Source organism: Bos grunniens, chromosome 3 (genome assembly GCF_055505025.1).
Source record: "Bos grunniens cultivar Pamir isolate PY7600 chromosome 3, Bosgru_T2T1.0, whole genome shotgun sequence".
Classification (NCBI taxonomy): domain Eukaryota; kingdom Metazoa; phylum Chordata; class Mammalia; order Artiodactyla; family Bovidae; genus Bos; species Bos grunniens.
The window spans coordinates 18,777,581-18,799,426 of NC_141167.1; the positions used below are offsets into that span (position 1 = coordinate 18,777,581).

General features: G+C 47.5%; 3 protein-coding genes across 22 annotated transcripts in view; 1 reads left to right on the forward strand and 2 right to left on the reverse strand.

Annotated features, from left to right (window-relative positions):
* Positions 1-152: 152 nt before the first annotated feature.
* LOC147375165 (dolichyl-diphosphooligosaccharide--protein glycosyltransferase subunit TMEM258-like) lies at positions 153-4,486 on the reverse strand. Its single transcript, XM_086383785.1, has 4 exons — positions 3,040-4,486; positions 2,382-2,428; positions 569-809; positions 153-183 (listed from the first exon to the last, which is right to left on the reverse strand). The coding sequence occupies exons 1-3, from the start codon at positions 3,259-3,261 to the stop codon at positions 710-712; spliced, it is 369 nt and encodes a 122-aa protein (XP_086239911.1). The 5' UTR covers positions 3,262-4,486; the 3' UTR covers positions 153-183; positions 569-709.
* MED8 (mediator complex subunit 8) lies at positions 153-20,449 on the reverse strand. Of its 15 annotated transcripts, none has more exons than XM_086383567.1 (9): positions 20,266-20,449; positions 18,564-18,682; positions 17,453-17,597; positions 16,776-16,916; positions 16,500-16,581; positions 15,892-16,140; positions 15,102-15,162; positions 2,382-2,428; positions 153-183 (listed from the first exon to the last, which is right to left on the reverse strand). In XM_086383567.1, the coding sequence occupies exons 1-8, from the start codon at positions 20,269-20,271 to the stop codon at positions 2,422-2,424; spliced, it is 810 nt and encodes a 269-aa protein (XP_086239693.1). In that variant the 5' UTR covers positions 20,272-20,449; the 3' UTR covers positions 153-183; positions 2,382-2,421. The 15 variants fall into 15 exon arrangements, 12 of the variants coding, with proteins under 12 accessions (XP_086239693.1, XP_086239684.1, XP_086239675.1 ...); XR_015157514.1 differs by lacking the exon at positions 153-183 and adding an exon at positions 569-809 and having other exon boundaries at positions 2,306-2,428; XM_086383558.1 differs by lacking the exon at positions 153-183 and having other exon boundaries at positions 2,216-2,428.
* Positions 20,374-21,846, forward strand: part of SZT2 (SZT2 subunit of KICSTOR complex) — a 52,780-nt gene continuing 51,307 nt past the window's right edge. For 5 of the 6 annotated variants that reach the window (XR_015157496.1, XR_015157499.1, XR_015157503.1 and 2 more), the window contains exon 1: positions 20,375-20,476. Coding sequence is in view for 2 of the 6 variants with exons in the window: in XM_086383470.1 (XP_086239596.1) it covers positions 20,450-20,476 (27 nt within the window). In the remaining 4 variants the exon portion in view is untranslated. Of the gene's footprint in view, positions 20,477-21,846 lie in introns of all 6 variants that reach the window. The other variant, XM_086383496.1, reaches the window with a different exon arrangement.

Consider the following 21,846-nt stretch of genomic DNA (forward strand, 5'->3'; position numbering starts at 1 on the left):
CAGCCTTTGGAGTTGTTGAGAGGACCGTGTGGACCGGAGGTGGGAGAATACAAGTAGCCCGGGGCAGGGGAAATTAATGAATCACTGGCTACGCTGGCCTCTTCAAGGTTGTGAAAGGAAAAAGGGGAAATGAAGCCAGCTGTGGCTGAATGTTGAAGGCCAAATGGAGCAGTTTGGTTTATTCTGGAAGCAGAGGAGAAACCAAAGAGTTTTGAGGAGGCTACTATCAGACCTGTGTTAGTAAATATCCACATTATTACTGACCACCTACCACGTGCAAGATGGGCTTAATTGCTGGTGGCACATCAATGAACAAGGCAGATGCTGTCCCCACATGGGGTTTACTGTCTAGCCAAATCACTTCACACTGGCAGCCAGTGAGAGAGGGTACTTGGTGCGTGGTGGGGGGGGGGGGGGGCAGGTGAGAGAGCACCCTCACCCAAGAAGGTCTGGAAACTGACAGGGTTGGAAAAATAGACACTGGAGGTTTCCCTGAGACAGCTAGTCTTACTCTGTACACTTAGTTGTCTATCCGGCTCCCTGAACCCCCCTCACGCCATACACTCACCAACTCTACAGAACCACTGGGGCTGAGGACTAGGTTTCAGCAAAATGAAATCTGTATCTCCAGCAGCTCCGGGATCAGTGCTAATAACTGCACACAGTGATCAGTAACTGTGCACAGGACTGTCTGATGTACACGTGGAATTCAGAGGAGGTGGCGGTTTGGGAGAAACAATGTGTTCATCAGCAGTGGAATGCAGCTTTGTGGAGGGGCTTCCCTGGTGCTGCAGCAGTAAAGAACCTGCCTGCCAATGCAGGAGATCCTTGGTTAGGAAAGAGCTCCTAGAGAAGGAAATGGCAACCCACTCCAGTATTCCTGCCTGGGAAATCCCATGCACAGAGAAGCCTGGTGGGCTACAGTCCATGGGGTCACAAGAGTCAGACACTTAGCCACTGAACAACAACAAGCTATGTGGAAGTGTAGTCTTAGAGTTAAGAGGTCAGAGCCAAAGTACAGTTCTGATCCAGTCCACAGAGTACCTACCAGTACCTACCCTTGAAAGGAAATGGCAAGAGAATTCAGATATTCAAAAAGCTCAGACTAATTAGCGTTGTACCTGAAGGCCTATCTGATCTGGTCCTCAGCCTCCCCGCATTCTCCTGGGCCACATCCTATGCTTTAACTGTTCCCCAAGGATATCAGCATCTTTCATATACACCCACACCTCCAAGCCCTGTCTCCTAACTCAAGATAAAAGCAGCTTTTCCAGGCAATAAAGCAGTCCCTCCCTTTGCTTTCACAATCTCCTGCAATGCAATTATCTGCATACCCCTTCACTGTAAGTTCTTCTCAGCAAGGACCAATATTTTGGTTGTCTCTGTACCTCTAGTATCTGACCAATGTTGGACTCATCTGCCCCTCCACAGTGTTTGCAGAGTATTAGAGTGAATGAGAAATGAGAAGGGGAAGAGAGGTCGAGGGACCCAGAGTCAAGTGGGGAAGACAGTAAGAATTCAAAAGCTTTTCTACTTGCCTTGGGATGACAGTATCAGTTGAGTCAATAAATATTTATTGTTTTAGGTATACTTCAGTAGCCCTGGGGGTCACACCTAACTCCAAAGACCTGATTTTAAATCTCCAGTTAGTACTTACATGACTTAATGTTAAGTGGCTGAACCTCCAACAGCACCTATCTCATTAGATTGTGAAGATTAAAGGAGATGACCCAGGTAAAGTACTCAGCACTGTTTCTACCTCGACATTTCATAGCCAAGGGGTGAAGCAAGAAGGTATATTCTTGTATGTCGATTAATGAGCATTCGTTCAACAAATACTTCCTAAATAAACTGTGCAAAGCACTGTTTGGAGAGCACTATTGAGAGGTTTAGACTAAGTGTCCATCTAGAGACAAACAAAGCAGACTGTTATAAATGATGAAACAGTTCCTGAGGTTAAATATGGTAGAGATGTGTGTGTGGGTGCTGTGCTCAATTCTGTCCAACTCTTTCCGACCCCATGGACTGTCACTCACCAGGCTCCTCTGTCCATGGGACTTTCTAGACAAAAAACTGGAGTGGGCTGCCCTTTCCTACTCCAGGGGATCTTCCCAACCCAGGACTCAAACCCACATCTCTCGCATCTCTTGCCTTGGCAGGAGGATTCTTTACCACTGTGCCACCTGGCACAGAGAGAGATCTTCCACTATCCATTAGTCACCTGGACCACACTGGTATTGACGAATGACCATAGCAAGCCCTCAGGAAATGCCCACTGACGACATGAACACGCCCAAAGACTCACTTCCTTCAGTTCCAGTCCTAGTCCTAGGAGAAAACACCTTCAAATATCTGATATAGACCACCAAACCAGGTCCTACCAAATGGCTTCTCCAAGGCACTGGGGTTCCTGAAAAATATTCACAGTCTAGAAAAGAAGACAGATAGATAAATTAACAGTTACAATAGCAAGTGGTGAGTTAAACCAAGAGGGTTAAGAGAGCAGCAGGGGTTGCGGGGGCGGGGGGGCACCTTACTCCAAGGTGGGGGTTAGTTCTTGAAGGCTTCATAGAAATTACACCAAAGCTGGGTGTTAAAGAAGGCAGGGAGACGTTTTCAGGCGGATGGAAGCATGTGTGTGAAGGTACGGAAGCAGGAGGTATGGCCCGCATGGGGAGTTCTGGGGAGTCTCCAGTCCAGAGGGCGAATGGGTAAGGGGGGAACGTCGGCAGGAGTCAGTCATGAAGAGCTCTGTATGGCCTGCTACAAAGTCTGGATTTAGCTGTTTATCTTTTTTAGCCCTGGCTGCACACCAGAATCATCTGGAGAGTTTTAAAAATATCAGTGCCTGACTCTCACCTCCAGATTGATTCTAAAGGTTTTGATTTTGTTTTTTCACATATATGCCTTTACTGTGAGCAGCAGGTAGGATACTTCCAGCAATAGTAGAAACAAAAACCAAAAATTAATTTACCAAAGGAAGGACTCAGTGAGGACCCTTGGTTGAAACCCTTGGGAGCTCAGACATAAGACACTGACCCAGAGCAGCAGGCAGAGGACTCCAAAGCCCATGAAGAGTGAGGCCACCAAAGAGATGAGGAGTTCTTTGTAGATATCCCAAGTGTACTTGGTGGAGGTGACCTTATAAACAAAGAACCAGGAGGTGAAGAACATGTCAGCGGCCAACAGCACCACAGTCATACGGGGAAAGATAGCTGGGTTCACTGGACGGGTATATCTACTCATGGCCTCTAGCTCCATTTTGCTGGGCTCAGGGTAATCCACTGCTCCTCTAAGGGTTGTTTTTAATGGAAAGAGGCTTAAGCGTGTCTATGTGCTGTGTAGAAGACAATGAGATACGGCACACACAGGGTTTAGACTTTGGCTCAGGAAAACAGCTTATAGGCTGAAATATACAGAAAAGAAGGGTAAGTCTGTCAATGCACTGCTAGGAAATGGGACCACTTAGAACCTGCAGGGAAGCTGGTGGAAGATCTTGGAGGTAAGAGGGTCCATGGGACGCTACCTACACCGGAGGCAGGCTGATAAACTGGAGAAGCTGAAAGAGTCCAGGAAGTCGTTCTTGATAAGGATAAAGGCCAGATGTGTATGTGGGTAGGGAAGAATACCAAGTCCAACAGCTGAAACTCCCCCTGAAATTCATGGAGCCTTCCTGACTAAAGGGAAGTGAGGTGACAACTTCCCCTGGGCCCCACCCTCTCTGACTCACACCTCACTCACATGGGCCTTTCTCCATTCTCTCTCCCCAGAAGATAAACTACTGATTTACCTTCTCCAAGGGTTCAGTCTGAAAACCACCATCTGTATGAACTGAACTCTAACAACTCTTATTTCCATGATCATGTGGTTTTATGTGTTTCTGGGGAAAAAAAAATCTAAAGGGAAACCGGATCAAAGAAGCAGGAAAAAAAAAAATGGTAAAAGGTATTATCTGTATGCGCCTGCAAGGGAGCCGGTGGAGCAGTGGAGGGAACAGGGTATGGGGGCGACAGGCGAAATGGCTGAGAACAACAGGTACTGAGGGTCAGAGGCTGAGAGGCCACAGGAGTAGCAGGTAGAAATGGAAGCAGTCTCCCGGGGCCTATGTCGAGCTTCTCCCTTCCCCACCTGTAAGGGACAAAGGGCACTTTCTAACTGTATCCGCACAGAGGAGCTGAGGGGAGGGCTGCAACCTGAGGACAGAGGAATGAAGATGAGGGGAAGGGCTTGTCGGTTAATGATTCTGCATGTCCATGGGCCTCAGTCAGCTCGCTGGTGTCCTCTGCCTAAGGTTGGGACCTTGGCTGAAGGAAGGACATCCAGCCAGCAGAAGAGAGAGACTGCATGCAAACACTCATCATACTATCTGAACTGGGGGGCTGCCTGAACCCGTGAGAGGTCAGGGAGACAAAGCCTGATCTGTTGTAGGTAGCCAGTGCCAACACCCTATGAGTATTGTTCAGTGTTCACTGAACTGAGGTTTAAAAAAAAATTCAGTTTGGGGGAAAGGGCTGTGATAAAATGTGCTAGAAGAGTTCTGGAGAGAGAAAAGGGAAGGCTTTTGGTGAGGGGACAAACCAGGGGAGGTTATCAAGGTGGACGAAAGAGAGTTAGCAAGATCTGGAAGATGTGAGAGAAAGGCCAAAAGGGGGAGAGAGAAAATACAACACTTTCTCTGGCAAGCATGGGGCCAGCTGCTTCCCATATGCTTTTATGGTTCAGTCCTCTAAGGCAAGTACTGTGATCACTGCTGAACAGATGGGGAAAGGATGGAATCAGAAAGGGCGAAGGATTTTTTCTCAAGGTGACACAGCAAGTGAGGTGGAAGTAACATAGATGGTTCAAGCTGAGGAAAAAGCATGGACAAAGGGGTGGATGGAGGGAAGAAAAGGACAGGAGCAGGGAACTGGAAGCAGTTCTATTTGGTGAAAGGATCCAGTGAATGAAAGGCCTTCATATGCTAGGTTAAAAAGTAGATGGCTCCAAATCATGAAGTGTTTTGAATGAAAGAAAGAGGAGTTTTGTTTGTACTGAGATGTCCCTGGAGATTTTTAAGGGGTTGGTATGATCCCCATTGTTATTTACAAAGAAAAACCTGGTGACAGTGAGATTATCAAGAGGAAGGCAGAGGAAGGGAGGCCAGCAAAGAGACCAGCTCAGAGGCACAGGTGTGACACGGTGAGGGCCTAACCTAGGGCAATGGAGCAAGAAGGGAGAAGAGGGGATGGGACCAGAACTGACAGCCAGGCTGGCAAGCTGGATAACCCTGTGGAGCAGGATGGAGGGAGTGAATGCAGTTTGGGATATCCTGAGTTTGAGGAAAGATGGCCCCTTCCACAGGCAATCTGAAACACAGTACTGTAAGTTTAGGAGAAAGGATGGGGTTTGGTTGTGGTGGGGGCTGGGGCGTGGGGGACGATATCTGTGAATTGTCTGCAGAGATAAAACCACACACAGTGGACTGTTGTAGCTTTAAGTCCGGTTGCATTCAGATACTTTCCCATCCCCCTGCTTTCATTTCCTTTATGGAATTTCTGCCCAGCCCCACTGGTGCTTTAGTCATGGTGTTCTCTCCATTTCCCTCAGTGCTTCTAATGGCACAGAATCCAAGCAACAGGAGAGTTCTTCCACGAGATGAGCTATATGTAGTAGAGTAGAGAAATGCAGAGACAGAGCTGAGACAACACCGAGCCCCTGACCTGCCTGGAGCCAGTCGCCCTTCAACTCCCCATCTGTATAACCCAAATCCATTGGGTCTCTCTTTTTTTTTCAGTTAAGCTAGTTTAATTGTACTATGTTGTAATCAAAATAGTCTAACATGCTATGTGATAAACACAAGATTTCTCAGGAGAGTGTAAGGGATTGCTCAGGGGAAGGAGAACAGTGTTGGCATTTCAGTGCTGACTATATGCCTGGCAGGCCTTGTATATGCCCTTCTAAGAAGCTTGGACTTTATCCTATAGTAAAGTAAGAGCTACTTAAGTTGAATTTTAAATATGCTAAGTGGAAGGTACCTTTCACTGAGCATATTATGGGATTATAGCACCAATTTAGGAGGTGGAAATCAAGGGTCTTGGAAGTAAAGTAATCTGCCTAAGGTCACATAATGGATAAATGTCCAGTTCAGTTCAGTCACTCAGTCATGTCCAACTCTTTGTGACCCCATGGACCGCAGCACGCCAGGCCTTCCTGTCCATCACCAACTCCCAGAGTTTACCCAAACTCATGTCCATTGAGTCGGTGATTCCATCCAACCATCTCATCCTGTCATCGCCTTCTCCTCCTGCCTTTCCCAGCATCAGGGTCTTTTCAAATGAGTCAGCTCTTCACATCAGGTGGCCAAAGTACTGGAGTTTCAGCTTCAACATCAGTCCTTCCAATGAACACCCAGGACCAATCTCCTTTAGGATGGACTGGTTCGATATCCTTGCAGTCCAAGGGACTCTCAAGAGTCTTCTCCAACACCACAGGTCAAAAGTGTCAATTCTTCATCGCTCAGCTTTCTTTACAGTCCAACTCTCACATCCATACATGATCATTGGAAAAACCATAGCCTTGTCTAGACAGACCTTTGTTGGCAAAGTAATGTCTCTGCTTTTTAATATGCTGTCTAGGTTGGTCATAACTTTCCTTCCAAGGAGTAAGTGTCTTTTAATTTCATGGCTGCAGTCACCATCTCCAGGTCGGGTATAATTTAAGAATGGTCAACTGTAAAAGGGAGGAAGTGATAAAGACTTCACAGGAGTAGGTGCTATTGGGAGGACGAATTGTTCCCTAGGTGAACAGGAGGTTGGAGCAAGAAAAAGAGAGGGCAGACACACCAAGGAGAGAGCAAAGCATGTTTAAGGCATGGAGGTGTGAGACAGCACCTAGTCCGCAGGTATTGGCCATAGCTTAGAGTATAGTGACAAGAACCATGGAGTTGCCATGGCAAAACAAGGCCTAAAGGACTGGTGGTGACTGTGAAGGGAAGAGAGCAAGCATGGAGCTCTGGTGTGCGATAACCAGTGGATCACACAGCCACTGATGAAGACCTAAGCCTGGACTGAGTGAGCAGGGACAGAGAAGAACACATCCCAGCTGCACAGGGAGACCTCTGAATGGTGAAGGCCCCCCTTTAGATGAGATGTGGGCAGACTGGAACTGGGTCTTCAAATGGTGTGGACAGGGAACAGATAGAACTTAGAAGGGGTGAAAAGGAACACTGCCAGTGAGGAAGCCTGTCATATGGTCTCAACTCAAAATCACAGTTTAGGAGACCAAACTGGGCTTTAATAGACAACTAAGAGGGAGAAAGAAAGTTCGCACAACTAGATCTGGAAATGACTCATTGCTTCAGGCAAGCCAATGCAGAAATGTTCCAGTGTCTGCTCTGCACACAGTGGGGGATTAAATGTGCATGGAGAGTCTCTCCTAGTGTGAACGTAGCTATGAGCACAGATGAGCTACAGAGGGAGGAAGAGTTACCTCCGCACAGAGGGACTGGTCAATGATTGATTGAAGCAACAATTGCTGACAGCAGACTTTCAGACACTACCCTGAGGATAGTTAATATTTACTGAGCTTCTACTATTGTCAGGCACACTATCCTAAGTGCTTTGTATGTATTAATATATTTAAACTTCACAGAAGCCTTGTGAAATAGCCACTAGTATTATCATCCCTAGAAATAAGGAATCTGAGGCAGAGAGAGGTAAAGTAACTCGCTGAAGGCCACACAGCTAGTAGGTGGCACAGCTAGAATTTGAACCTAAAGGAAATCAACCCTGAATATTCATTGGAAGGACTGATGCTGAAGCTGAAGCTCCAACACTTTGGCCAGCTGATGTGAAGAGCTGATTCACTGGAAAAGACCCTGATTCTGGGAAAGATTGAGAGTAGGAAGAGAAGGGGGCTGTAGAAGATGAGATGGTTAGATAGCATCACTAACTCAATGGACATGAATTTGGGCAAACTCTGGAAGATACTGAAGGACAGGGAAACCTGGCATGCTGCAGTCCATGGGGTTGCAAAGAGTCAGACACGACTAAGCAACTGAACAACCCGGCACTAGAAAATGCTCTTTTAACCAAAATGCTAGATTATACTCTCTCTCCAAGGTCAACCAAATAACAACAGTAATAGCAGCAGCGACCACTTAAAGTGTTTACAGTGGGCCAGATGCCATGTATGCCAGGCATGCACATTTCTTGCAGAAGAAAATATAGCTCTCAGATAGAAGAACTGGATTCACCCTTTGACAGTGCAGGGTGCTTGAACTTGGGGGGGCAATAAAGAGCAGCAGGAGCTAGGATAAGTTTGTACAAGGTACAAATGTACAGCATAAAAGAGCAGGTCATTGACCACACCTAGTGGAAATGGCACTGGGCTATGGACAGACAGCTTTCTCGGAAAGCTTCAGAGTGTGACCTGTGAGCTGAATTTCGAAAGAAAATTGGATATTCATCACCGAACGATGGGATAAAATGTTCTGTGCGGAGGGAACAGTGGGAATAAAGGTATGGGAGGCCAAAGAGAGTTACATTCAGGAAACATCAAGCAATTTGTACAACATGGGAATAGATTGGGTGGCAGGACAGTACACAAATTAAGTTGGGAGAAGTCAGGGAGCTAGATGACAAAAATCTCGACTTGCTTTTCCAGGAAATTTAAGCTGTTTTTCAAACTTGTCTGCTGCAATAAATGTAAAAAAAAGAATAAATATCCCCAGAGAATTTAGCAGCTTAGTATGAAACCCTTCGGACTAGTGGTAATTCCCCAAAGTCTGCTTACTCCTTACTGCATGCCTGATAATTCTGCATTTTGTTTAAGTTACTTACCCTCGAGTAAAATGGGCAGCTAGGATGAGCTCTACCCTATAACATTCAGTATGCCTGGCTCACTGCCCCTACCAACCTGCCCAGTATGTGGACCCCAGTTTGAGAACCATAAGAAGGAAACTATCAAAAGGACTTTAATCAAGGGAGTAATGTGATCAGTAATGTGAGAAATCTGTATGCAGGTCAGGAAGCAACAGTTAGAACTGGACATGGAACAACAGACTGGTTCCAAATAGGAAAAGGAGTACGTCAAGGCTGTATATTGTCACCCTGCTTATTTAATTTCTATGCAGAGTACATCATGAGAAATGCTGGACTGGAAGAAACACAAGCTGGAATCAAGATTGCCGGGAGAAATATCAATAACCTCAGATATGCAGATGACACCACCCTTATGGCAGAAAGTGAAGAGGAACTAAAAAGCCTCTTGATGAAAGTGAAAGTGAAGAGTGAAAAAATTGGCTTAAAGCTCAACATTCAGAAAACGAAGATCATGGCATCTGGTCCCATCACTTCATGGGAAATAGATGGAGAAACAGTGGAAACAGTGTCAAACTTTATTTCTGGGGGCTCCAAAATCACTGCAGATGGTGACTGCAGCCATGAAACTAAAAGACACTTACTCCTTGGAAGGAAAGTTATGACCAACCTAAACAGCATATTCAAAAGCAGAGACATTACTTTGCAAACAAATGTCCGTCTAGTCAAGGCTATGGTTTTTCCTGTGGTCATGTATGGATGTGAGAGTTGGACTGTGAAGAAGGCTGAGCGCCGAAGAATTGATGCTTTTGACCTGTGGTGTTGGAGAAGACTCTTGAGAGTCCCTTGGACTGCAAGGAGATCCAACCAGTCCATTCTGAAGGAGATCAGCCCTGGGATTTCTTTGGAAGGAATGATGCTCAAGCTGAAACTCCAGTACTTTGGCCACCTCATGCAAAGAGTTGACTCATTGGAAAAGACTCTGAAGCTGGGAAGGATTGGGGGCAGGAGGAGAAGGGGACGACAGAGGATGAGATGGCTGGATGGCATCACTGACTCGATGGATGTGAGTCTGAGTGAACTCCGGAGTTGGTGATGGACAGGGAGGCCTGGCGTGCTGCGATTCATGGGGTCGCAAAGAGTCAAACACGACTGAGCGACTGAACTGAACTGAACTGAATGTGATCAGATCTGCACAAATCTCTGGCAGCCACATGGAAGATGAGTTGGAGTGGGCAAGCCTGGATGCAGGGCATCCAAACAATACTTTTAAGGCGAGGCTCCAGGCCTAAACTACAAGGCAGGATGGATGGATCTTGGGGAGGCAGAATTGACAGGATTTGTATCTGACTGAGTGGGGGGTGGGGCGGTGCTGGGACACAGAGTGGGGAAGTGTTTAGGACAGTTTCCATAGACCTGGCTTAGGTCACACCTAGGATACTAGAAAAGAAACAGGTTGGAAGGGAAAGATGATTGGACTGACACATTCAGAACCTGAGGTATTTGTGGATCATAGGGGCAGAAATACGCAATAGGCATCTGCAGGTCAGCAAAGAGGTCTGGGCTGTCTGATAAAACTTGTTTGAGTTATGTACATAAAGGTGGTGGTCACAGAGACAGCAAGTAGAATTAGAAAAGAAGGTTAACAACAGAGTCCTGGAGAATAACAACATTCAAGAAGCAGACAGAGGGACAGAAGGCCAAAACCTGCAGAGAAGGGATGGTCAGAGAAGTGGGAGTCGGTGAAGGGGAGAAGGTGGAGGAGCAATGGCCAGCACTGTTTAAAACCATGGAGATAAGTAAGAGACAGAAGGACTGGAAAAAGTCTGGATTTAGCTCTCAGGTCAACAGTGATCTGAGACAGGCTAGTTCCTGAGGAAGAGTGGAAGTGGGGCTAAAGAGTGAGTACGGGGCGTGAAGGAAGATGGTGGTGGTAGCCTCTGTATTTCAAGAGCATGGCCGAGAGTCAAGTGAGTGGTGACGTGGGCTCAAGGATTAACACGGAAGGATACTAACCAGGGTCATGAAAATGTGTGCGGCCTAGAGAAATGAGTACAAAAGAACAAGGATGGTCTACACATGGGTTGTGGGCCACGGAAGATTAATTATCAAAATGACCATGAAGGAGGGAAATTTGGGCAACAGCAGGGAAGGGAATGACATGGCAGAGGAAACACAGGAAGGGGAGCAGCCCGTGGTGCCTTGGATTCAATTCCATGGGGAAGGTTATCATGTGGAAAAGTATAATTTGCTGTCTTTAGGTGGGGGAATCTCTGGTACATTTATCTTGCCCAGAGGAGAGAAAGAGATGCCTGAGTGGGAAGGTGACCTCTGGCATTCAATGCATTTATCTCTGTTGTAACTTTTAATAAAGAACTAGTGCAAGTTAGGAAATAATTTTAGGGAAGTGCTCTAGAGGGAGGTCTGTATTTTAAGCTGCAGGTGACAGGGAACTTTAGGAACAGTTTGGAGGGGTTCAAGGGATTGGCAGGCCAGTCTAAGAAAAACTTTGCCTATCATAACATAGTCATGTGATGAGGAAAATGAAAAATGCCTGGGGATATACAGGCTTCAGAATCACTGCCAGAGACTTGAAAGCTAGGAAGTATCACTGGGAGCACCCAGGTGAGAAAACAGGCCCAGGGAAGTCAGGGGCCTTGTCCATTGTGTACTTGGGGGAACTGCCATGTACATATGGTAGGTGATATCTTGAAAGCATGTGAGCTGATCAAGAGGTGACAACAGAGAGCCAGAACCTGCCTCAGTAGAAAGTAAGAGACAGAAGCTAAAGGGAAGAAGAGAGGAAATTTGTCCCGTAGGACAAAATACATCTTGAAGCAATGACTGGAGTTTCAGTTAGAAAGCCCCACCTGCAGGGTGGTAAACTCTTTCCCAATGTTAGCCTCTGTGTGTTCAAGGCTGTCAGGCCAGAGCCACATTGAGCCTCCATAAGTTGGTACAGTGAACCCTCCAGACTGAATCACAAAGGGACCACAGCCCCCAGCCTTACTCCTGGCCCACTGCTAAACTTCAATAGGCTAACCCCCACAACTTGGAACAGATGGGAGAAAACGTACATCCCTTGGCGGTTTCTCTAGACAGTAATCAGGAGCTGATCTAAAGTGGCCTTTGGATGGATTCCGCCCCCGTCCTGCCTGGTGCTGGGATCAGCTCACACGGCTCCTGTGTCCACAAGGCACAGAGAATACATTGTCCATAAGGAGGATTATTCTGTACAAGAAGTTTAGACAAAGGGAGAGGTTGTTCCCAGCTGCCTGGGGGAGGTGGGAAGGGGGTGGGAAAGGGACTGGCCTTGCACTAGGGCATTCCTGCAGAGATCAGCTTCTTCCCTTCAACAGCAGGACAGGAGGTGGGCACTATACCGGCTCTGGTTCAGTCCAAACACCAGGACTGATTATGGAGTTTGAAGGAGCACTTAGCTGAAACCTATCTACCTTGACTGTTTCCCAAGAAAGTGCAAGGTCAAGTTACATGACCTAACTAGGTAGGGCAGCAATAGACATCAGCAGAGGAAGAAAACAGGGTGACTGGGGCAACGTGCAAAAGAGAGGTTCAGCAATGAGAGTCCCAGCCTCAGGGCAGAGCTGGAGAGGGGGCGGTCCTAGCAATGGGTGTCATGCAAATACCGATGCAGTAAGCCTCCACCTTCAACAGGATGACCTCTGTGCTGCACTTAAGTTTAACAGCTGCTGCTTCTTTCGCCATCCCAGACACACACCTGGGAGACAATGGTGTGTCCTAATTTCATTTTCCCTGGTTCCCCAAGAGTAGAAGCAAGCACAGGCCCCAGGCAAAACAGAAACATCAGAAACTGGACAACACTACCAGAAGGGAGGAAGAGTGCCATCTTTTTATCTTAAACCTGAGCAAGGGGGCAGCAGGTCAATGTGCTCTTCTTGAAACTCTGTAGTATTCTCTCTATACCCTCCGTTAGGGATGAGTGTTAGGGGTGGGAGATGCTCTCCACTGAGACACTTGTTGGGCTGTATGAGCCCCACAGTTGGTGACGCTGCTAGGTTTGTGCACTCCAGAGGACCCGGGGTTGGGACGCTGGGAACGAGAGCATGTCCTCTCAGAGGGAATACAGACGTAAGGACGGTTTGCTTAAGGGCATGAGATGGAGGTGGGGTCCTGAGTATGCTCCTCTTGGGACAGGAGGGCACTTCAACTCTGGGAGGGCAAGGAATCCATTTCAAATAGTACTTTGGGAATGACATTGCTATTAGTCTGAGACAACAAAGACACTTGGGGTTGGTTTCAATAGGTTTGAAAGTTTTTAAGAAACTTTCAACAGGAAGGAATCTTTGGGTGGAATAAAGGACAGTGGTCACCAAGCTACTCCAGGGGTTTTGGAGACACACACCTTGAATCCTATCCAATGTGACAGTGAGCTCGGGTATTTCCAGTGCAAACGGAAGAGAGGAGAAGGAACAGGTGAGTAGGCTGACAGATCGCTAAGGCAGCCCTGCTGTAGTGGGGAAAACCCCTGACACTGCCTCAGAGCTGACGGCAGGACTCTCCACGCTCTGTGTACTATGATCAGTGAGAGAAAATGTGTGGACACATTTCTGGTCGTGATGGAACTAGAATGGATGTGACATCTGTGACTGCTTTTCCAGTCCTTTGCTGCCACAGCCTGGCAGAGTCCTGCCTGGCACTGAACAAATACCTAAGTACTAATACGTGACAGAAGAGAACAGAAAAAAGGCAGCTGGGAGGAATGAGCAGGCCATTTTATTACCTCTCAGGACTTTTAGATCAAACCTACAGATAAGAGAAAAAAAAAACAAAAAACCTAAGAAAACTTTTTATTGGAGAACAAACAAGAATTGCCTTGGGACTTGGTGGTCCAGTGGTTAAGACTTTGAGCTCCCATTGTAAGGGGCCTGGGTTTGCTCCCTGGCTGGGGAACTAGATCCGATATGCTGCAATTAAGAGTTCACCTGCTGCAACCAAAAATCCTGCAGGCTGCAACTAAGACCCAGGACAGCCAAATAAATAAGTAAAATTTTTACAAATATTGCCTTGCAGCAACCTTGAAAGTCTCTGACATGTAGTCTCCAATCCCCACATAGCTCTCTCAATTTACCTGCTGTAGATAACCCTGACACAGTGGTCATCAACTTAAATAACTTTATTCAGAGCAATCCTTTGGTCTACTTCTGCTGACTCAACTCCTGCCCTTGCTTGCAAAGGAGAGCCAAGAAAGGCAGCTTAAGCTGGTGACCCAAGCCCACTCTCCTCTCCAGCTTTATAGAAGCAGGCAAAAGTGCTGGCGGCTGCCACCTCCCACCATCCACTTGACCCTTATTGGAACTACTGGCTCTATGGACTGGAGAAAAGCCATGCTAACTGAGCCCAGGAACCAGGCATACTTTGAGGATGACTCAACCATGACGAGAGACGGTGTGAGGTGCAATTCCTCTTTCCCTCCAAAATATGAAAGAAAAAAAAAGGTCTGGAGAACAAGGGATATTTTCACATGCTCACAAAACTCTTTCTCATGTAGCCCTGCCTGGCAGAGCCACTTCCTGAGGAAGCTCCCATCTACTGGGACTTCAACATCTTCCCTCACAGGCCCAGGGTTGGGTAAAGGATAGGGGACTCTGACTATTTCCCAGATGAGAGCTGAACTGGCTTCTGAGAGGATGGAGAGTAGAGCAGGCCCAAGCTTCTCCAGACTTGTAAGTGGATGGTCTGTCTCAGCCCAGAGGCCTCGTCACCTGCAGCCTGGAGAGATGGCCAGGCTGGAATCTGGGAAGCCAGGCCTGTGGAGGCAGTGGGCCTCTAGGGACACAGAAGCTGTCACCATCTCTGGCAGCACAGAATAAGCACAGGATTTCAAACAAAGCTGAGCGGTCCACGATCTTGTGTCCATCAGCTCACCACAGACATGAAGCAGTCTCAGATCAGGGCAAGTTCTGGATCGAGGACTGAGGAGGGGACAGTGGGAAGAAGTGGCTGGAGAAACTCTCATTTATTGAATACTCATTATTTCATAGATTGTGCTAAGTGTTTTACATCGTTTTCCCATTTTAATCCTCACAACAACCCTATGAGGTAGGTATTATCATCATTTATAAACCAGAAAACAGGCTCAGAAAAAGTAGGTCACTTGCCCAAGGTGACACAGCTAGTTGGCAGTGGAGATGGGATCTGTCTGTGGCCGAAAGCCTGTGTTCTTTTCATTGTACCCATCCAGGTCAGCTTTGGGCAAAAGGCAGTTTCACTGCCCAACTCTGAAAAGAACACCTGGGAGTGGAGGTTGCCACTCACACTCACCGCTGGTAGGGATGCATGGAAGCCGACTTGATGTTGGTTTTTATCCCACTTGGCATTTTCCCTAAAAAAAACATGAAGAAAGATACCTGAAGCATAGTCAGATGTTCATCATAAATCAGAAGTGCTGCCTCCCAGGTTCCCTTCTGTCACCTCCTCCATCAGCTCAGAATCTGTGGCATCTGACCTTGGGTGACAAGGCTGAGGTACGGCTCCCTGCCCAGCCCTCTACCTGAAGATGGTCAGGACGAGGAATAGTGGGAAGGGCTGGAACACATCCCTGGAGGTTCCTGCTCCTCCCCTAATAGAAAAAGAGAGCTTGTCCCTTTGCCTAGACAGCTTGGAAGAAAATATTTCTTCTAGCTGCTTATATCCAAACTCCTCCAGACTGTTCTTATAATTACTAAGAGTGAGCAGAAGAGACAGTATACAGAGCAAGGAATACGCATAGCACTGGAAAACCTGCCTGCTTGTCAATTCCTAACACACCTACCCAATGATCCTAATACCTAGGGTGAGACACTGACAATACACCTACCCAAAGTTAAAGGGGACAGAAGGGTAGCTAAGGGCAATTTCAGTCAAAGTTCTTTCTCATTGTCTGGTGTCTGTTAACAGAGTCTCAAATGGGACTTTCACTCTCAAGAGTTTTTTTCCAGGTCACAGTCCAAGAGAGAAAAGGAGAATCTCTCCAGCCCTGGGGATGGGGTAAGGGGGAAGTGTGGCAGATAACCCAGTTTATTTTCACATCCCTGCTCAAGGTCTGTCACCAAGCCAATCTTTGTCACCTTACCTGGCTGACCTGCTTGGGCCATCTGCACCCCACTGAGCATTGGCTGCTGCTGATTTGGAGCTCCTGCCATCTGCACCTGCTGTAATCCTGAGGCTCCTGCGAGGACTGTTCCAGCTCCCGGCTGGCCTGGCTGGCTAGGACCACTGCTGCCTGCAGGCCTCCAGTTAGAAAGCCCCTTTCCAAAGGCAACAGCTGCTACTAAGGCGTTGGTATCTGCTGGGTTAAAGGTCTGCTTATTCGGCCGGAGACCTGAAAGGCAAGGTAAGTGGAGACCCTGAGGTATGCCTCTGGCCCTGGACTTCGTTTAGCACCAGTATGAGTGCCAGGGCTTGGAGTTCTGACTTCGGTAGCATCCAGACTTCCTGGCAACCCAGAGGAAGAGCCAGAGGACCCCCATGACTATCTCAGAATTCGCCCTTCTCCCTTTGCTCCTTTCTCCACCTGCCCCAGCGCTGGCCTGAAATATAGAAGGCCAACAGAATAGATGCATACCCTTGGCTAAACAGCACATCCCTGCATCCTCATTTCACCACTACCTACACCACCCTTCCTATTCCAATGATCTTATCCCTCATTCCCCCACCACTTTGCCACCAATCCCTCCATACCTCCACTCTCTGATTCTCGTTCCTCTTTGCTGATTTTCTCCAGAAGGTTTGAGCACATTTTGTTCAAGCTCTGGATCTGTTTCTGTAACACATGTAAGTTTGTACAGAAATTAGGGCAAGCAAGAAATGATTACAGGAAAGTTTCTTCTTTGAGCTATTTCAGGGGCAATGGAGGCATAACCAACTGCCATACCCTACAATACAGGAGTGGGAATACTCAGCTTCTCATGGTAAAACTCGAGGGTGTAGGGCAGCAGGGCAGTGACTCAGTCCAACCTGCGCTGCATCAGCACCAATGCGAGCAGCATCTGTGGTCAGCTGCTTCTCTTGCTCTTCAACCTCAGGGTCAGGCTTGGTTCTCAGATGGTCAGGGACCACCTCGTGGCTGAAAACAGGTACCCGTCCTTCAGTCTGCCTCTGTAACACACAGATTTTATTGATCCTACTGTGGACTCCAAGAAGATTCAATTCTGGCCTGATATACACATAGTTCCTTCCACAGGCAAACACTGCATTTTCAGGGAAAACACAACCTGAGACTAATAATATCTGGCTTCCTAAGACACCATTCCCCTCATTCCATCCTTCAACTCTATCTACTCACACCCCATCTCTACCAGATCTAAGGATAAACCCCTCTCTGCCACATTTTAATCAAAGATTGAACTAGGAAAGGTTACAAAAAACAAACGTTTTGCTCGAGACAGGAGGTGGAGGAAAGAGGGAAAAGGTCTTTATCTTGGTGCTGTAGGCCTCAGGTTAATTTAGCACTCTTTGGGAGTGGTTCTCCCAAACTCCAGAAGGACAAAAAGCAAGGCCTCCAAAATGTAGCCCCCACTTATTGCCATACATTATTGCATATTCAAAATTTCTAGAATAGAAACCAACCACTGTGCTGTCAGTCCTCACGTAAGAACGTTGTTTCCTAAGCTGCATCCCTCTCCTCCTCTTACCATGAGATCTTCATCTCGGTCTGGGGACAACACCAGAGGGATGATGACTTGGTTGCGGAACAGTGGTGTCTTTTCATGCTTCAAGACCTTGTTCAGAGTGTTCAGCTGTCCAGAAAGCAAGGCAAAGCTGTCCAGGACAGATGGCCTGGTGGTGGTAAGAAGATGTCAGAATGTTCCTGGTAAAGGAGCCTCAAAAGGGTCCCTTGGACTAGGAATAACCAGACTTACCCCCAAAACACTCACAGCCCTACACTGGCCTGGGCAAGAACTAGACTGGCTCACAGGGATTATGGGGTTAAAAAGAGGGATACACTTTGAATTTCTGACACAGATGCAGAAAAAAGACAGGTTATTATAGCAGTCCCCACTTATCCTAAGTTTCACTTTCTGAGGTTTCATCTACCTGTGGTCAACCACAGTCCAAAAATATTAAATGATAAATCCAGGAAATAAACAATCCATGTTTTTAAACTGGGAGGTGTTCTGAGGAGCGTGATGAGATCTTGCTTCATCCCACTCTGTCCCACCCGGGATGTTGATCATCCCTTTGTCCAGCATATCCATATTGTATACGCTACCCACACAAGTAGTATAGGAAAAAAAAGAAAAAACCCACAGTATATACAGAAAAGGATTCAGTATTATCATAGTTTCGGGAACCCACAGTGCGTCTTAGAACTTATCCCTGGACAATGGCAAAATAGGAATGATGGCTACACTATTAATCACTAGAACTTCAGAAACTGGGTAAAAGATCCCTTTCCAGATCCAAACTTTCTGAGTAGATTGGACCTAAAAGACTTGGCAACACCCATGCAAGAAATCCAGTATGAATACTGCAGTGGGAGGACCCACTGCAGGAGGACCTCATCCTGGAGAAGTCAAACAGGGAGAATCAAAAGCTAGAAAGAACCTGGGTTGAGAAATTGGGCATTTCTCTACTTCCCATACAATTGGGGCCCAAGGCCAACTTCAGTGTTAAATGTTGGGAAACCCAGCTCTTTCTAAATCAAAAGATGTTGGCAAAGTGATACATGCTGGAGATACCCTATCCAGCAGGGGGCCTAGCCCACCCATGGAGCCCTCCCCAGCTTGCCCTGGCAACTCTTACCAGGTCAGCCGGTCATACTCGTTCTCCAGCTTGTAAATGAAACTCCCCAGTGAGTTCTTCAGATCAGCCACTTGACTCAGCAGTGCGTCTAATGATGCCTCAAGCTGTTTTTCCTCCCTCTGAGCCAACAGTAATAGGTTGGTTACTCAGATAAGTGTAAGGATGATGCATATAGAAGAAGGCTGAAAAGCCAGGGTGACAGTGTGCAACACCAGTACAGTGACACAGAATCTCATTGGCACAGGGAGAGTCAGGTTGTTTACTGTATTTGGTGTTAGGATCACAGATAGCATCAACCCTTAGACCTTTAAACCCATTCATCTGACTGCAATTCCTCTTACCTACTGATTCCTTCCTCTCATTGCTTTTAATCCAGGCGTGACTGTTTCCCTATATTAGGCTTGGTTTTTCTCTGTTCTCCCTCATTGGACAATTTTCACCAGATGTAATACCTGGGATTTATTATGTTTGGGACACCTCAGCAGCATACATCCTCTGGCGTCCTCTGTTCTAGAACCTGCCTTGTGAACCTGGCTCTCCTTGGCAATGACATAATCTCTGAAAACCTACCTACACAGGAAGGCTCCTCTGAATACTGCCACGGTCACCACCTCTGCCACCCCCACCTTCCTCTTCCCTCAGCATTTGCTGTTTCAACCTCTTCCTTGCTAAATCAACCTGCACTCACTTTATTGCTGTACCAATATTCCTGTGCCCCTTTCTCAAGCTTGCTGCTGCTGCTGCTAAGTCACTTCAGTCGTGTCTGACTCTGTGCGACCCCATAGATGGTAGCCCACCGGGCTCCCCCGTCCCTGGGATTCTCCAGGCAAGAACACTGGAGTGGGTTGCCATTTCCTTCTCCAATGCATGAAAGTGAGAAGTCAAAGTGAAGTCGCTCAGTCGTGTCCGACTCTTGGCGACCCCATGGACTGCAGCCTACTAGGCTCCTCGGTCCATGGGATTTTCCAGACAAAGAGTACTGGAGTGGGGTGCCACTGATGTACTGACAACTACTCTTGTGCAACAAACAGTGACAAATGAAAACCGAAACAAAACAACAACAAAGCTGCACAGGCCCCTAAGCACTAGGCAAACTATATTAAAAGCGGAGGGGTCTTCATGGCATTTCCTTTACGTCTACGATCTCCAGTTTTATCTCATTTCACCCTTTAACTACTAGGGGTACACACTAGGAAGAATGAAGCAAAACTGCAAAACCCCGAACGTGCAGGACAGGAGCCGGGTTCCACCCACGGTCTCACATTATCTAGTCTGGCTTCTGGCCACCACGGTCCCACAATTCCTTCCACCCCCGGGCTTCTCTCCAATTACAGATTCTCTGTTCTGTCGACATCCAACAGCCTAGGCTGGGGCCTGAGCCCGAGCCCAATCCACCTCTTTCTTCAGCCATCTTTCTTGGACTGCACCTTCCCAAATTACAACTTGATCCTTTTCCACACCCTAGCAAGACAGTGCTGCCTTCTCCGTCCCAACTTAACTGCAGTTTCTGTCTCCTGTCAGCCGGGCTCCACCCCATCCCTCTCTAAAGGTCCTCGCCCCCATCGCGCGTCCCCTTATCTCACAGTCGCGGTCTCGACCCCGTCCTCTCAGCCCTAACTCCTCACTCTCTCCTCGGCCAGCCCACTTTCTGTCTCGTTACCCAAAGCTAGTTAGCGGTCACTAGCTCCAAACCGGTCCTCACCTGCATTGCGGCGGCGGGGGGGCGGTGTCAATCACTTCCTCTTCCGGTTCCCAAGTCAGCCAATTAGAAAGCCAGAACTCGACCCTCCCACTTACTTCCGGCCCCGCCAGTCGCGAGACCTCCGGGTCAGGGGTCAGGAGCGGAGCATCGTCTCTGGCCCGGGCCGGCGCGGGAGGGCTGTGTGATGGCCTCGGAGCGCCCGGAGCCGGAGGTGAGGGGCGGGCGGGCGCAGCGCTGGGCCTGGAGATCCGAGGGGGAGGGTCCGGCGGCCAGGCGTGGCCGTGGCCTCCTCCGGGTCTGGGGGCCGCCTGGCCCTCCTGAAGGCCCAACAGTAGCATTTCCTCACCCCTACTTTCCTTGCGGGTGCTAGAGGAGGAACTCGTGGCTCAGTTTTGTTTGCCGAAATTTAATCCACGACTCTCAACTCTACGGCTCTTGGGTTCTTTGACCTCGTAATGGCATTCAGAAAATCTGTATTTTGATCTTCTGTTGCAGTTTCAGTGGACAGGTTTGCCGGTTGCTGCATCTTTCAAATATTATTGGAATGCCATAAACAGCATAAATTAATTAGGTTCTAGCGGAATCCCAGGGACAGAGGAGCCTAGTGGGTTGCTGTCTCTGGGGTCGCACGGAGTCGGACACGACTGCAGCGACTTAGCAGCAGCAGCAGCAGCGCTCACGCTTTTGGAGAGCAGCTTAGATTTCATGAAAAAACGTTGGATTCAGAGTGAAACCTCGTTCTAGTATTGGCGCTGCCCTGTAGCTGTCTGTGCAACTTTGGGCAAATCTTGACTTCCCTGATCCTGTTTTCTTCTTTGTAAAATACCTATCTTCTGGTCTGTTGTGAGGATCACACGTTTCAAATCGGAAAATGCAAATGAAGCATCCATTAAGTAGGAAGGACCATGCAAGGAACTTTTGTATACATTGTGTGGTTCAGACTTGTGCAAGGAAGATGACAATAGCCATTTTCATTTACAGACAAACTAAAAATCAAGAGAAGTGAAGTACCTTACCCAAGTGCTACTCTGAGCTGGGGAGTAGCAGAGCTTTGGAATTAGAAGTGTAAAATGTCAGATTTGGAAAGAAAACATCACTAGGAGAGGTACCCAATGTTACAGGAGAACATGTGAGTGGATGGGAAAGGTGAGAGGTGTATAATCATGAAATGAGTCCTTACCTATTGAATGCTTACTGTGTGCCAGAGACCATCTTAGCGCTTTACCAGTGTCAAAGAGTACTCTCAACCCTACGAAGTAGACACTGTTATCCCCATTTTTTAGTTGAGGAAACTGAGGCACAGAGATTTTAAGAGTAACAAAGTTGCACAGCTAGTAAGTGGCAGAGCCAGGACTCCAAAACAGGTGGTCTCTTGTAGATCTTGTGTTCTTAGCCGTAATGTTTACAGTGCAAAAAGAAAGTGGCCACAGGATGGTAAGTCTCCAGTATTAGGATTTGATGTGATGAGACCCAAGATTAAATACAACTATAGGAAACTACCCTATTAAAAAGGATCAAATGTGCTCACAGGGCTGGTGGAGTAGCCTATGCATCAGAAATACCATTACTGAGGAATACTCA

What these genes read in the sequence shown, in the direction of transcription:
- LOC147375165 (XM_086383785.1), bottom strand. Translation starts at nt 3,261, where the DNA reads ATGGAGCTAGAGGCCATGAGTAGATATACCCGTCCAGTGAACCCAGCT. An exon ending in TCCTCTGCCTGCTGCTCTGG is followed by an intron (nt 2,429 to 3,039) that starts GTCAGTGTCTTA and finishes CTTCTTTTCTAG; the next exon opens with ACTGTGAATATTTTTCAGGA. An exon ending in TGCCTTGGAGAAGCCATTTG is followed by an intron (nt 810 to 2,381) that starts GTAGGACCTGGT and finishes CTGCATTGGCAG; the next exon opens with GCAGGTTCTTTACTGCTGCA.
- MED8 (XM_086383528.1), bottom strand. An exon ending in GAGTATGACCGGCTGACCTG is followed by an intron (nt 17,598 to 18,563) that starts GTAAGAGTTGCC and finishes TACCACCACCAG; the next exon opens with GCCATCTGTCCTGGACAGCT. An exon ending in ACCGAGATGAAGATCTCATG is followed by an intron (nt 16,917 to 17,452) that starts GTAAGAGGAGGA and finishes TGTGTGTTACAG; the next exon opens with AGGCAGACTGAAGGACGGGT.